At 41.4% G+C, this 16,787-nt stretch overlaps 1 protein-coding gene across 1 annotated transcript in view; it reads left to right on the forward strand.

Annotated features, from left to right (window-relative positions):
- LOC141101396 (interleukin-1 receptor-like 1) overlaps positions 1-16,787 on the forward strand; it is a 148,355-nt gene that overhangs the window by 69,450 nt on the left and 62,118 nt on the right. Inside the window, exon 4 of the mRNA XM_073590459.1 lies at positions 4,834-4,990. Within this exon, the coding sequence (XP_073446560.1) occupies positions 4,834-4,990 (157 nt within the window). The remainder of the gene's footprint in view (positions 1-4,833; positions 4,991-16,787) is intronic.

Genomic DNA, 16,787 nt, shown 5'->3' on the forward strand with positions numbered 1-16,787 from the left:
TGCACTCCTGACATTCCCTAAACAGGCTTCACACCTGTCGCCGCACGCGTACCTTAACGCCCTTGCTCACCCTGACCCTAAACCCTCACTAGGGAATGGGTCGGTGCGGAGACTAATCCCACCACTGCACTAATAACACACATGAGGAAAGAGACAATACAGGGGAAACACCACTTAGCTTTGCTCTGTTGCGTGCGCTCCTAGCAACAGAGCCCTCCACCTGAGTGCATCTTCTCCTCCACCCGGATCCATCACCATAACAGGATCCTTCACCTTAGTGCAACCTTGGAGCAGAGTCCAACACCAGTTGCAGCTGCTTAGAACCAGAGTCCAAAGGATGAGTTCAGCTGCTAACACGAAGTCGAGCATGCTTGAGTCCAGCTCAGCGGCCAAGTCCCACATGGTGAGTGCCACTTTCCATAGTCGCCACTCCACCAGCCCATGCAGACACTTCCCGCTGACACCATCACTGCGACTCCACCACGCCATGCCAGCCCTTCGTCCAGACACCATAGCTGAAACACATCCCCCCTGGCTAAGCTGCGCAGGACTCCTCACCAGCTCCATCCTTCATCCAGGCTCTCCAAAAACAGAGTGAACACAAACTCACAATATCACAGGCCGTGATTGCACACCTCTAGCACACCTTTATAGGGTGTAACACCTGATACATGATTAAGTGCATAAAACCTAAAGTGCAATATCAAAACCACCACCGGGGACAGTCAAGACACCTTGGAACTTTCCAAAGTAAAAAAAGTTCACCCAGTGATTTAAAACTGTCAGATCACTTCAGATCATGACACACAGTAATTGAAGGTCTGCATCACCTCTGCAACATCTACCGGGAGGTTTTCCCGCGATGATCAATTCCCAAATTTCTGCAAATACTCGACTTTCCGTCTGTACTTGTATCCATGTAGTTTCCATGTAGCGGAGAGTCTGGACTGGCTTACTGAGATTGAAATATATACGAAGATTTAAAAGTACCACAACACTCTATACTGGTGTACGCTTCAAATACCTTTCCCTTTTTCTACTTTTTAAATTCTGGTGTAATACATACTGAGCCTGTGAGTATCTGACTCTGGAAGTATAGACGGAAATTTACATTTACCCCTAGACTGGATACACCTGGTATGTGCTGATACAGTACCTTTGTCCAAAATTTTTTATTACGGTATCATCCATAGTGAGTGAGCATGTGTGGTTTACGCCTTCTATATATATGGTGAATCAGAGATAACAATTTTTACCCTATACTCGATACAGCTTGTATCTTGTTATACAGTACCTTTATTCGACATTTAGTATTACGGTCAAATCCATACTGAGTGAGCATCTGAGAGTGACTACGGGACTATGTATACGGAGATTTTAATTATACCCTATAATATTTATACTTGCTATCTTGTTATCCAGTACCTTTTTTACAACATTTTTTATTATGGTCAAACCCAGACTGAGTGAGTGTCTGAGGGTGACTCCGTAAATATATACCGAGATTTCTGATACAGCAACCTTTTTTGCTATTTAGATTCTGGTGTAATCCATAATGAGCCTGTGAACGTCTGTCTGTTACTTCGGAAATATATTTGGAGATTTAAGATTACCCCAACACTGTATACTGTACCCTTGTGTTACATTACCCATTTACATCTTTTCATATTCTTGTGTAATCCATACTGGGCCTGAGAGCGTGTCTGCCTCCTGAAATATATACTGAGATTCAGAATGTTTACACTATACTATAATATACCTTATATCTGGTGATACTGTACCCTTTTTCAACTTTTTATTTTATTGTGTAATCCATACTGAGCCTGTGAGCGTCTGTGTATGACTCATGAAATACTCATGAGGCCCATCATATACTGCAGCATTCCAAATGGGGGACATCAGACACTGGAGCAGCATTTAAGGGGCCTTTTATACACTGGAGCATTAGAAATGGAGCCCATTATATATGGAGCATTATTTGGGCCCATAAGACACTGGAGCATCATCCATGGGGCCCATCATATACTGGAGCATTCTAAATGGTGCAAATCAGACACTGAAGCAGCATCTATGGGGCCCATGATACACTGGAGCATTAGAAATGGGGCCCATTATATATGGAGCATTATTTAGTCCCATAACACACTGGAGCATCGTCCATAGGGACCATCATATACTGTAGCATTATGTGGAGCTCATCATATACTGTATGGAACATTATATGTGATCAATTATTCTGTATGGAGAAATATATGGGGCTCATTATTCTGTATGGCACACAATATGGTGGCCATAATACTGTATGGAGTAATATACTGTCCTTTTTTGAGCTATTGTACAATTTAAAATAGATCAGTCATGTCATGTAAGCAGTGAAGTATTTGTCATTGTACTATACCTATATTTCTGTGCCATATCGGAGCATCATGAGTTGTGGTATGTGTTAAATGGGCGCACTGACATTCTTTGGTCCAGGGCACACGAAAACCTGGAGCCAGCCCTACCCCCCCACAACTTTAGCCTAATAACCCCGTTTTCAATGCGTAACTATTATTATGAAGTAAATTAAGGTTGACAAGCTTCAGTAATAAGAATTGATGTTTTTGGCATTGAAATGGGCACTGTAGGTGTGTTTACTGTCCTCCACTCCCTGCCGACTTTGCTTCCCCATTGACTTGCATTGGGTTTCGTGTTTTAGTCGGCCTCCGACTTTTCCCTATAGTCGGCCGATTTTGTTCGACCCGACTTTTGCAAAAGACGGGTTTCATGAAACCCGTCTCGATCCTAAAAAAGGCAAAGTCGCTCATCTGTATCTTTGCTCTATGCACAGCACTTACATTGAGGTTTTCATCTAAATATCCAAATGACGTGATTCAGATGAAACCTTTGATGGATCCTTTCACTATAATGAAGCAGCAGAGTTACTCTAGACTCCATTTAGCCTCTGTTCAGTTGTCTGTCTTTTCAGAAGTGCACAAAACTGTGGTTGATTGTGCTTTTATCCATGCTTAATAAGACAGACACGGATGGCCAAGTAGAGTCCATAGTTCCCCATCCACCTCATTATAGTGAATTTTGCATTGAGGTTCCATCTGAATCACGTATTTCAAAGATTTACACGGAAACCCCTGTGTAAGCGCTCAGCTTAGAGCGCAGGATAAATGTACGCTAAAGCCTTATTACGATCTTTAGGAGGCAGAATGAACAAATCAACAGCAGGTCAAGAATTCGTTTTAATTTTTTTTAACACTGGTCCTCGTGAAGTATAAGTGATTAGACGACTTTAGTCTTCAGGTTGGTGTGATTACAGAGATGCCAGATTTATACTGTTTTTTATGTTTGCTATCACACACTAAAAAAATCCTTTATTATTTTTACAAAAACAAGTTTTTGCATCGCTTTGTTTTCAGAACTTTAATTTTTCTATATTTCTGCTGATATTCATGTGAGAGTTTGTTTTTTGCAGGATGAGTTGACATTTTTATTGGTACCATTTTCGGGCACATGACAATTTTTTATTGCTTTGTATTCTGATTTTTGCGAGGCAGAATGAACAAAAACTAGGAACTCATGAATTGTTTTTATTTGATTTTAATGCCATTCAGTTTTTATTCTTCAGGTCAGTACGATTACAGCAATACCACATTTATATTTTTTTATGCTTTGTTGCTTTTACACAATAAAAACTATTTTATAGAAAAAATAATTGTTGTAGAACATAACAGCTCAGTTTAATGTATAGCGGGAGAAACCAGATATTGCAGACCAATTCCCAATTAGTTGAATTGGCAATATTCTGCTTTACTCGACAACAGCCACTACACATTGAACAAAGCGGTGCAGCGCAGCCCCATTTATGCACATCTTGCCATTGATGGGGCTTCTAGCAGATGATTGGTGAGGGTTTCAAATGTGCAATAGGTCCTAAGTATGGGTAATTAATATAATTTGACTGTATAACCCCTTTAAGTATATCTGCAAATACAAACATATCTTGCAAATGTTCCTAACAAGAGATGATGTTGCATGGACAACCTCTTTAACGGGAATCTGTCAGTATGGTTTTCCACCACAAATTAATGTCATCTAAGCAAAATCACTGGCAAGGAGATCAAATTCAAACCTTAGCTGCAGAAAATCAATTTCTAACTTTTTAGAATTCCATTGCACATTTTCAATTTCTAACTTTTTAGAATTCCATTGCACAATTTTTATGCTAATAAGCTGCAAGTGCATTGGTCTGGCACTGCACTTACAGTTCTCCTGTCTCCTTTCCTCTTTCTTTTGCCTGCCACTGTTCTGCAGCCATTGAACAGGTCACTCTTGTCTGAGTGACATGCCTCCTTTGTTCTAGAGTTCATACCCACGCCATCATATGCCCTGGCAAAGAGCAGTAAGGAATTGATGACATTTCAAGAAGAGGACTATCAGTCTACAAATGCGCTGCCCCAAGAAATGATGGCACTTGGACAAAATTTGAGGTGGAGGGGTCAGGTAACTCAGACAAGAGCACCCTGTTAATCGCTAAAGGCTGGTAGCAGGCAGAGAGAAAGGAAGAGGGGCAGGAGAGCAGTAAGCTGCTCTTTCAGCTCATTAGTATAAAAATTCTGTAAGGGATTTCTAAAACATGAAAATCGCTTATCTGCAACAAAGGTATGAATTTAATCTCCTTAAGAGCAACTGCTTGAATGCCATTAGTTTGGGGTAAAAAAAAACCTGCTGGCAGGTTCACTTTTCTTCTCCTGGAGAAAGTATATAAAATGTAAGTGCTTATTGAGATTAGTCCTTCATGTGTATATTGAGATTATTTCTTTTAATAATGATTTAACACAGGACTGTAAACCCATTAAAGGAAACCATAAAACCGTTCAAAATGATATTATCGTCAGTAATGCTACATCATATGCTGGATTCTACACATGCACATTTAACTATGTGCATAATGGCAAGGAATACAATGTAACGCGGACCAGAAGAGTACAGATTGTTGGTAAGCATGCACTTACTATATTTTATCTTCTTATTTTATGTCTTTTACTTATTTATGTTGTATCAACCATTCACAATTAGTGTTGAGCATTCCGATACTGCAAATATCGGGTATCGATATTTTTTCAACATCAGATATCGGAATCGGAAGTTCCCATAATGCAATGAGCCACTGTTGTGGCTCTGATTGGCTGCCGAAATGACGTCATCATGATGCGCGGTCTGTGCGCATCATGATGCGCCGTCAGTTCGGGCCTTCCGGGGGGTCTGTGCCGACTGCCCAGGGGTCTGTACCGGCCTGCCCGGGGGTCTGTAAGGGCCTGCCCGGGGTCTGTGCCGATTGCCTGGGGGTCTGTGCGGCCTGCCGGGGGGCTGTACCGGCCTGCCGGGGGGCTGTGCCAGCCTGCCGGTGGTCTGTGCTGACTGTCCGGGGGTCTGTGCAGGCTGCGGGGGTCTGTGCAGGCATCGTCCGATGGGACTACAAGTCCCATCGGGCGATGCCTGCTACCATGACGGTGATTGACACATTAGCCAATGATGGGACAGTAGTAGTCCCATCATCCGGCTAATGTGTTGAATGTAAAAAAAAAAAATACATACTACATACAAACTACATGCTACATACATACTACATACATGCTACATACATGCAACATACATACTACATACATGCAACATATATATTACATGCATGCAACATACATACATACTACATATATACCACATGCATGCATGCAACATACATACATACTACATATATACCACATGCATGCAACATGCATACTACATATATACCACATATATACCACATGCATTCAACATACATATATACAACATATATACTACATGCATGCAACATATATACAACATATATACTACATGCAACATACATACTATATATACTACATATATACTACATGCATGCAACATACATATATACTACATGCAACATACATACTACATATATACTACATGCATGAAACATACTACATATATACTAAATGCATACTACATATATACCACATGCATGCAACATACATATATACAACATATATACTTCATGCATGCAACATGCATACTACATATATACCACATACAGTCATATGTAAAAGTTTGGGCACCCCTATTAATGTTAACCTTTTTTCTTTATAACAATTTTGGTTTTTGCAACAGGTATTTCAGTTTCATATATCTAATAACTGATGGACTCAGTTATATTTCTGGATTCAAATGAGGTTTATTGTAGTAACAGAAAATGTGCAATCTGCATTTAAACAAAATTTGACCGGTGCAAAAGTATGGGCACCCTTATTATTTTCTTGATTTGAACACTCCTAACTACTTTTTACTGACTTCCTGAAGCACTAAATTGGTTTTGTAACCTCATTGAGCTTTGAACTTCATAGCCAGGTGTATCAAATCATGAGAAAAGGTATTTAAAGTGGCCACTTGCAAGTAGTTCTCCTATTTGATTCTCCTATGAAGAGTGGCATCATGAGATCCTCAAAACAACTCTCAAATGATCTGAAAACAAAGATTATTCAACATAGCTTTTCAGGGGGAAGGATACAAAAAGTTGTCTCAGAGATTTAACCTGTCAGTTTCCACTGTGAGGAATATAGTAAGGAAATGGAAGAACACAGGTACAGTTCTTGTTAAGCCCAGAAGTGGCAGGCCAAGAAAAATATCAGAAAGGCAGAGAAGAAGAATGGTGAGAACAGTCAAGGACAATCCACAGACCACCTCCAAAGACCTGCAGCATCATCTTGCTGCAGATGGTGCCACTTCTGGGCTTAACAAGAACTGTACCTGTGTTCTTCCATTTCCTTACTATATTCCTCACAGTGGAAACTGACTGGTTAAATCTCTGAGACAACTTTTGTATCCTTCCCCTGAAAAGCTATGTTGAATAATCTTTGTTTTCAGATCATTTGAGAGTTGTTTTGAGGAGCCCATGATGCCACTCTTCATAGGAGAATCAAATAGGAGAACTACTTGCAAGTGGCCACTTTAAATACCTTTTCTCATGATTTGATACACCTGGCTATGAAGTTCAAAGCTCAATGAGGTTACAAAACCAATTTAGTGCTTCAGGAAGTCAGTAAAAAGTAGTTAGGAGTCTTCAAATCAAGAAAATGATAAGGGTGCCCATACTTTTGCACAGGTCAAATTTTGTTTAAATGCAGATTGCACATTTTCTGTTAGTACAATAAACCTCATTTGAATCCAGAAATATAACTGAGTCCATCAGTTATTAGATATATGAAACTGAAATACCTGTTGCAAAAACCAAAATTGTTATAAAGAAAAAAGGTTAACATTAATAGGGGTGCCCAAACTTTTACATATGACTGTATATACTACATGCATGCAACATACATACAACATATATACTACATGCATGCAACATACATATATACCACATATATACTACATGCATGCAACATACATATATACTACATGCAACATGCATACTACATATATACTACATGCATGCAACATACATACTACATATATACCACATGCATGCAACATGCATACTACATATATACCACATATATACTACATGCATACTACATATATACCACATATATATTACATGCATAACAAACCACCAATATACTTACCCCTGATCCGCAGAAGTCCACGAGTGTCCCACGACGATCTTGCATGGAGAACAGCAGCATCAGCTGATGCTACCGTTCTCTACAGGCTCCAGGAATCCAATGACGGAGCTTCTGCGGATCAGGGGTAAGTATATTGGTGGTTTGTTATTTTAATATTTATTCCACAGATGACAATGGCTTCGGGGAACAAAGTAACAAGTGATGGTGAGTATGTACTCTATGTTATATGTACTGTATGTCTATATGTATGTATTGTATGAATGTATTGTATGTAGTATATATGTATGTTGCATGCATGTAGTATTTATGTAGTATATATGTAGTATGCATGTTGCATGCATGTGGTATATATGTAGTATGTATTATGTTGCATGCATGTAGTATATATATGTAGTATGCATGTTGCATGTGGTATATATGTAGTATGCATGTATGTTGCATGCATGTAGTATATGTGGTATATATGTAGTATGCATGTTGCATGCATGTAGTATACACTCACTGGCCACTTTATTAGGTACACCATGCTAGTAAGGGGTTGGACCCCCTTTTGCCTTCAGAACTGCCTCAATTCTTCGTGGCAGAGATTCAACAAGGTGCTGGAAGCATTCCTCAGAGATTTTGGACCATATTGACATGATGGCATCACACAGTTGGCGCAGATTTGTCGGCTGCACATCCCTGATGTGAATCTCCCGTTCCACCACATCCCAAAGATGCTCTATTGGATTGAGATCTGGTGACTGAGGAGGCCATTTGAGTACAGTAAACTCATTGTCATGTTCAAGAAACCAATCTGAGATGATTCGAGCTTTATGACATGGCGCATTATCCTGCTGAAAGTAGCCATCAGATGTTGGGTACATTGTGGTCATAAAGGGATGGACATGGTCAGCAACAATACTCAGGTAGGCTGTGGCGTTGCAACGATGCTCAATTGGTACCAAGGGGCCCAAAGAGTGCCCAGAAAAAATTCCCCACACCATGACACCACCACCACCAGCCTGAACCGTTGATACAAGGCAGGATGGATCCATGCTTTCATGTTGTTTACGCCAAATTCTGACCCTACCATCCGAATGTCGCAGCAGAAATCGAGACTCATCAGACCAGGCAACGTTTTTCCAATCTTCTACTGTCCAATTTCGATGAGCTTGTGCAAATTGTAGCCTCAGTTTCCTGTTCTTAGCTGAGAGGAGTGGTACCCAGTGTGGTCTTCTGCTGCTGTAGCCCATCTGCCTCAAAGTTCGACGCACTGTGCGTTCAGAGATGCTCTTCTGCCTACCTTGGTTGTAACGGGTGGCAATTTGAGTCACTGTTGCCTTTCTATCAGCTCGAACCAGTCTGCCCATTCTCCTCTGACCTCTGGCATCAACATGGCATTTCCGGCCACAGAACTGCCGCTCACTGGATTTTTTTTCTTTTTCGGACCATTCTCTGTAAACCCTAGAGATGGTTGTGCGTGAAAATCCCAGTAGATCAGCAGTTTCTGAAATTCTCAGACCAGCCCTTCTGGCACCAACAATCATGCAACGTTCAAAGGCACTCAAATCACCTTTCTTCCCCATACTGATGCTCGGTTTGAACTGCAGGAGATTGTCTTGACCATGTCTACATGCCTAAATGCACTGAGTTGCCGCCATGTGATTGGCTGATTAGAAATTAAGTCTTAACACACAGTTGGACAGGTGTACCTAATAAAGTGGCCAGTGAGTGTATATGTTGTATGTATGTTGCATGCATGTAGTATATATGTGGTATATATGTAATATGCATGTTGCATGCATGTGGTATATATGTAGTATGTATGTTGCATGCATGTAGTATATATGTAGTATATATGGATATTGCATGCATGTAGTATGCATGTTGCATGCATGTGGTATATATGTCGTATGTATGTATGTATGTTGCATGCATCTAGTATATATGTATAGAGTTGAGCGATACCGTCCGATACTTCAAAGTATCGTATCGGATGGTATCGGCCGATCTTTAAAAAAAGTATCGGTATCGCCGATTCCGATACCGGAAGTCCCATTCAAGTCTATGGGACTTCCGGTATCGGAATAAGAAAAACCCTTTCCTGCCCTTGTACAGCCTCTCTGGGGTCTGTACGGGCCTTTCGGGGGGCTGTGCCGGCCTGCCAGGGGGTCTGTGCAGGCTCCGGTGGTCTGTGCCGGCCTGCCGGGGGGCTGTGCAGGCTCCGGTGGGCTGTGCCGGCCTGCCGGGGGGCTGTGCCGGCCTGCCGGGGGGCTGTGCAGGCTCCGGGGGGCTGTGCCGGCCTGCCGGGGGGCTGTGCCGGCCTGCCGGTGGTCTGTGCAGGCTTCGGGGGTCTGTGCAGGCATCGTCCGATGGGACTACAAGTCCCATCGGGCGATGCCTGCTACCATGACAGTGATTGACACATTAGCCAATGATGGGACAGTAGTAGTCCCATCATCCGGCTAATGTGTTAAATGTAAAAAAAAAATAAAAAAAAAATTACATGCTACATACATACAACATGCATACTACATACATGCTACATTCATACTACATACTACATACATGCTACATTCATACTACATAAATACTACATGCAACATACATACTACATATATACTACATACATACTACATATATACTACATACATACTACATATATACTACATGCATGCTACATACATACTACATGCTACATACTACATACATACTACATGCATGCTACATACATACTACATGCTACATACATACTACATATATACTACATGCATGCTACATACATACTGCATGCTACATACATACTACATATATACTACATGCATGCTACATACATACTACATGCTACATACATACCACATATATACTACATGCATGCTACATACATACTACATGCTACATACATACCACATACATACTACATGCATGCTACATGCTACATACATACTACATATATACTACATGCATGCTACATACATACTACATATATACTACATGCATGCTACATACATACTGCATGCTACATGCATGCTACATACATACTACATACATACATACCACATATATACTACATACATACAATACATTCATACAATACATACATAGACATACAGTACATATAACATAGAGTAACATACTTACCAATACTTGTCACATTGTTCCCCGAAGCCATTGTCGTCTACGGAATAAATATTAACATAACAAACCACAAAAATACTCACCCACGATCCGAAGCAGTCCACGAGTGTGTCCCACGACGATCTTGGGTAGAGAACTGCAGCATCAGATGATGCTGCCGTTCTCTACGGGCTGCAGGAATCCAATGACGGAAGGTAGGTATCCTTCCGCACTGTATTCCTCCGCCACTTAAAAAAAAAAAAGTCCCTAGTCTCAATTTATGCCATTGCTGTGTGGGAATTTCCCACGCAGCAATGGCATAAAGTGAGACTAGGGACTTTTTTTTTTTTAAGTGGCGGAGGAATACAGTGCGGAAGGATACCTACCTTCCGTCATTGGATTCCTGCAGCCCGTAGAGAACGGCAGCATCATCTGATGCTGCAGTTCTCTACCCAAGATCGTCGTGGGACACACTCGTGGACTGCTTCGGATCGTGGGTGAGTATTTTTGTGGTTTGTCATGTTAATATTTATTCCGTAGACGACAATGGCTTCGGGGAACAATGTGACAAGTATTGGTAAGTATGTTACTCTATGTTATATGTACTGTATGTCTATGTATGTATTGTATGAATGTATTGTATGTATGTAGTATATATGTGGTATGTATGTAGTATGTATGTAGTATGTATGTAGCATGCAGTATGTATGTAGCATGCATGTAGTATATATGTAGTATGTATGTAGCATGCATGTAGTATATATGTAGTATGTATGTAGCATGTATGTATGTGGTATGTATGTAGCATGTAGTATGTATGTGGTATGTATGTAGCATGTAGTATGTATGTAGCATGCATGTAGTATATATGTAGTATGTATGTATGTATGTAGCATGTACTATGTATGTAGCATGCATGTAGTATATATGTAGTATGTATGTATGTATGTAGCATGTAGTATGTATGTAGCATGCATGTAGTATGTATGTAGCATGCATGTAGTATGTATGTAGCATGCATGTAGTATATATGTAGTATGTATGTAGTATGTATGTGGTATGTATGTAGCATGTAGTATGTATGTAGCATGCATGTAGTATGTATGTAGCATGCATGTACTATGTATGTAGTATGTATGTAGCATGCATGTAGCATGCATGTAGCATGTATGTAGTATGTATGTAGTATGTATGTAGTATGTAGCATGTATGTAGTATGTATGTGGTATGTATGTAGCATGTAGTATGTATGTAGCATGCATGTAGTATATATGTAGTATGTAGTATGTATGTGGTATGTATGTAGCATGCAGTATGTATGTAGCATGTATGTAGTATGTATGTAGTATATATGTAGTATGTATGTAGCATGTATGTATGTAGCATGCATGTAGTATGTATGTAGTATGTATGTAGCATGCAGTATGTATGTAGCATGTAGTATGTATGTAGCATGCATGTAGTATGTATGTAGTATTTTTTTTTATTTTTTTTTTAACATTTAACACATTAGCCGGATGATGGGACTACTACTGTCCCATCATTGGCTAATGTGTCAATCACTGTCATGGTAGCAGGCATCGCCCGATGGGACTTGTAGTCCCATCGGACGATGCCTGCACAGACCCCCGAAGCCTGCACAGACCACCGGCAGGCCGGCACAGCCCCCCGGCAGGCCGGCACAGCCCCCCGGAGCCTGCACAGACCACCGGCAGGCCGGCACAGCCCCCCGGCAGGCCGGCACAGACCCCCACAGGGTGCACAGACCACCGGCAGGCCGGCACAGCCCCCCGGCAGGCCGGTACAGACCCCGGGCAGTCCACACAGCCCCCCCGGCAGGCCGGCACAGCCCCCCGGCAGGCCGGCAGAGACCCCCGGAAGGCCCGAAATGACGGCGCATCATGATGCGCACACACCGCGCATCATGATGACGTCAGTCTGTCAATCAACTTTGAACTTCCGATTCCGATGCCGAATTCCGATATTGAAAAAATATCGGAAGTCGGTATCGGAATTCCGATACAGCAAGTATCGGCCGATACCCGATACTTGCGGTATCGGAATGCTCAACACTATATATGTAGTATGCATGTTGCATGTGGTATATATGTAGTATGCATGTATGTTGCATGCATGTAGTATATATGTGGTATATATGTAGTATGCATGTTGCATGCATGTTGCATGCATGTAGTATATATGTTGCATGCATGTAGTATATATGTGGTATATATGTAATATGCATGTTGCATGCATGTGGTGTATATGTAGTATGTATGTTGCATGCATGTAGTATGCATGTTGCATGTAGTATATATGTAGTATATATGGATGTTGCATGCATGTAGTATGCATGTTGCATGCATGTGGTATATATGTCGTATGTATGTATGTTGCATGCATCTAGTATATATGTAGTATGCATGTAGTATATATGTTGTATGTTGCATGCATGTAGTATATATGTAGTATGTATGTAGCATGTATGTAGTATGTATGTTGCATGTAGTATATATGTAGTATATATGTATGCTGCATGCATGTAGTATATATGTGGTATATATGTAGTATGCATGTTGCATGCATGTAGTATATATGTTGTATATATGTATGTTGCATGCATGTAGTATATATGTTGTATATATGTATGTTGCATGCATGTGGTATATATGTAGTATGCATGCAGTATATATGTGGTATATATGTAGTATGTATGTTGCATGCATGTAGTATATATGTAGTATATATGTAGTATGCATGTTGCATGCATGTAGTATATGTAGTATATATGTATGTTGCATGCATGTAGTATATATGTAGTATGTATGTTGCATGTATTATGTATGTTGTATATATGTATGTTGCATGCATGTGGTATATATGTAGTATGCATGTAGTATTTATGTGGTATATATGTAGTATGCATGTTGCATGCATGTGGTATGTATGTTGCATGCATGTAGTATATATATAGTATGCATGTTGCATGTAGTATATATGTATGTTGCATGCATTTAGTATATGTGGTATATATGTAGTATGCATGTTGCATGCATGTAGTATATATGTTGTATGTTGCATGTATGTAGTATATATGTGGTATATATGTAGTATGCATGTAGTATATATGTGGTATATATGTAGTATGCATGTTGCATGCATGTGGTATATACGTAGTATGTATGTATGTATGTTGCATGCATGTAGTATATATGTAGTATGCATGTAGTATATATGTGGTATATATGTAGTATGCATGTTGCATGCATGTGGTATATATGTAGTATGTTGCATGCATGTAGTATATATGTAGTATGCATGTTGCATGTAGTATATATGTAGTATATATGTATGTTGCATGCATGTAGTATATATGTGGTATATATGTAGTATGCATGTTGCATGCATGTAGTATATATGTTGTATGTATGTATGTATGTTGCATGCATGTAGTATATATGTGGTATATATGTAGTATGCATATAGTATATATGTGGGGTATATGTAGTATGTATGTATGTTGCACGCATGTAGTATATATGTAGTATGTATGTAGCATGTAGGTAGTATGTATGTTGCATGTATGTAGCATGTATGTAGTATGTATGTAGTATGTATGTATGTATTATTTTATTTTTATTTTTTTCACATTCAACACATTAGCCAGATGATGGGACTACTACTGTCCCATCATTGGCTAATGTGTCAATCACCGTCATGGTAGCAGGCATCGCCCGATGGGACTTGTAGTCCCATCGAACGATGCCTGCACAGACCCTCGCAGCCTGCACAGACCCCCGGACAGTCGGCACAGTCCAACGGCAGGCCAGCACAGCCCCCCGGCAGGCCGGTACAGACCCCCGGCAGTCCGCACAGACCCCCCGGCAGAGCGGCACAGACCCCCCGGAAGGTCCGTACACCCCCCGGAGAGGCTGTACAAGGACCAAAAAGGGTTTTTTCTTATTCCGATACCGGAAGTCCCATAGACTTGAATGGGACTTCCGGTATCGGAATCGGCGATACCCGATACTTTTTTCGTATCGGGCCGATACCATCCGATCCGATATTTTAGGGTATCTTATGGTATCGCTCAACACTATTCACAATGCGTTGAAGACTTTCACCTACTCATTTCATATTCTGACAGAACATCTCTACTAGGCTCAGCTCAAAGCTCTGACTAGGCAAATCCAACAATTTAAAATTAATTTTCTGATTTTATATACAAATCATATATAGTAGAAATGATAAAATCTTTTGAGATTCTAATTCAACAAGTTTGGCAAATTTGTCTAATTCAATTTGCGGTGAATACATTTGCCGGAAATTGCCTTTGCCCTGAAAAGATGTGTACATACCCTGAGGTCTCCTAGAACTGTATCCAACCTAATACAAACACAGCCTTAGTAATGAGAGTGACCTCCCAACAGAAGCAGATGGTAACCAAGCAGTAACCGACTGCCCTATTAGGGTATGTGCACACGTTGCGGTTTTGATGCGTTTCCACAGCGTTTTTGGACGCGCGGAATTGCATCAAATCCGCAGTGCAGAGTGCACACAATGTTAGTCAATGGGAAATCCAAAATCGCTGTGCACACGCTGCGGAAAAAACGCACAGATTCACAGCGTTTTAATTTTCCACAGCAGGTCAATTCTTCAATCCTTTGTGCGGAACTGCAGCGTTTTTTGTACCCATTGACTTGCATTGAGTCGGGCACTTCCACAGCAAAACCGCAGGTCTAAAAAAGATCTGTGGTTTTGCTGCGGATGAAACCCTGCAGATTGGGAGGAGGGAAGTGTGTGAGTGGTGACTGTGTGCACGTCTGTGTGTGCGGGCGGGGTCTGCATGTCTGTGTGTGTGGGTCTGTGGGGCTGTGTGGGTCGGTGTGGATGTGGAACACCCCCAGGGCTGTGGGTTTACTCGGTACTGGGCCGATGTCTTAAATGGATGTGTCGCGGTGGCAGTGACCCGGTCCGTGGCCCTGTGTGTCCATGTAAAATAAGAGAATTGATGCTGAGTAAAGTTGAGGTAGATGGTGTAGTGTTCAGGCAAGAGATGTAGCAGTGCTTATAGGTTGACACAGGAAGAAGGCAGAGACACAGCTGAATGCAGTTCCAATGCTTTACTCAGTTTCCTGATGCACACAGATGCCCGCTTCCATGCCGTGTCCTCCAGGTGAGGAGCTCAATCAACTCCCAGGCAAATGAAGTACACCTTTCCAGCACTCCCTCAATATGTACCTTTCCTGGACGTCTCCTTTCCAGCGCTAATCTTAAGTACTTGCAGTTATGAATTACACTCAAGATCCTCTTTCAGTCTGTTACTTAGAACTCCACTCGCATGACATGCTGCTGTAGCATACTTCAGGGACTCCTTACAATCATGTCCCGACTCACACACGTTGCTACTGTGTCATCAACTCTTAGTTGGGAATAAAGAGTCCTGTCCTTTCCTTTCTATCCTTCTGAAGAACTGATCCTTCTGTTCCTTTCCTTCCCAGCAGCTCCAGCTCATAGGAGGCTGCTGCATACACGTACTCTCACTCTCTCCCCCTCTGGAGAACTGACTCTGACTTCCTATCAGTTCTCCCACTCTTTAGTGCAACCTAAGCTCCACCCACCTCCCAGCACCCTTCATGAACCAAGCAGGGGTCATAGAGGGTGCCCTGCTGTTATAAGGTTTCTGTGCTGGGTGCAGGTGCTGGAGTCTGGTCAGGTGTCCCCATCTTACCTGGACAATGGGATACTACACCTCAGGAGGAGGTGCAGTACCTCTGTGGTGACTGAACCCTTAGGGGCACGATAGCTGTGTGCGGGGTCTGCTCGGCTGTGTCAGTGTGTGTGTGTGTAGGCAGGCATAATTTTACCTGTGGATTTATAGCGTATTTAGTGGGGATTCCTATAATGGAATAGGTGTACAAATGCTGCAGAATCCGCACAAAGAATTGACATGCTGCAGAAAATAATCCGCTGCATTTCCGTGCAGATTTTTCCACAGCATGTGCACAGTGGTTTTTGTTTTCCATAGGATAACATGGTACTGTACATTCCATGGAAAACTGCTGCAGATCC

The sequence above is a fragment of the Dendrobates tinctorius genome, unplaced genomic scaffold (assembly GCF_039654945.1).
Source record: "Dendrobates tinctorius isolate UK_male_01 unplaced genomic scaffold, ASM3965494v1 ptg000117l, whole genome shotgun sequence".
Taxonomy (NCBI): domain Eukaryota; kingdom Metazoa; phylum Chordata; class Amphibia; order Anura; family Dendrobatidae; genus Dendrobates; species Dendrobates tinctorius.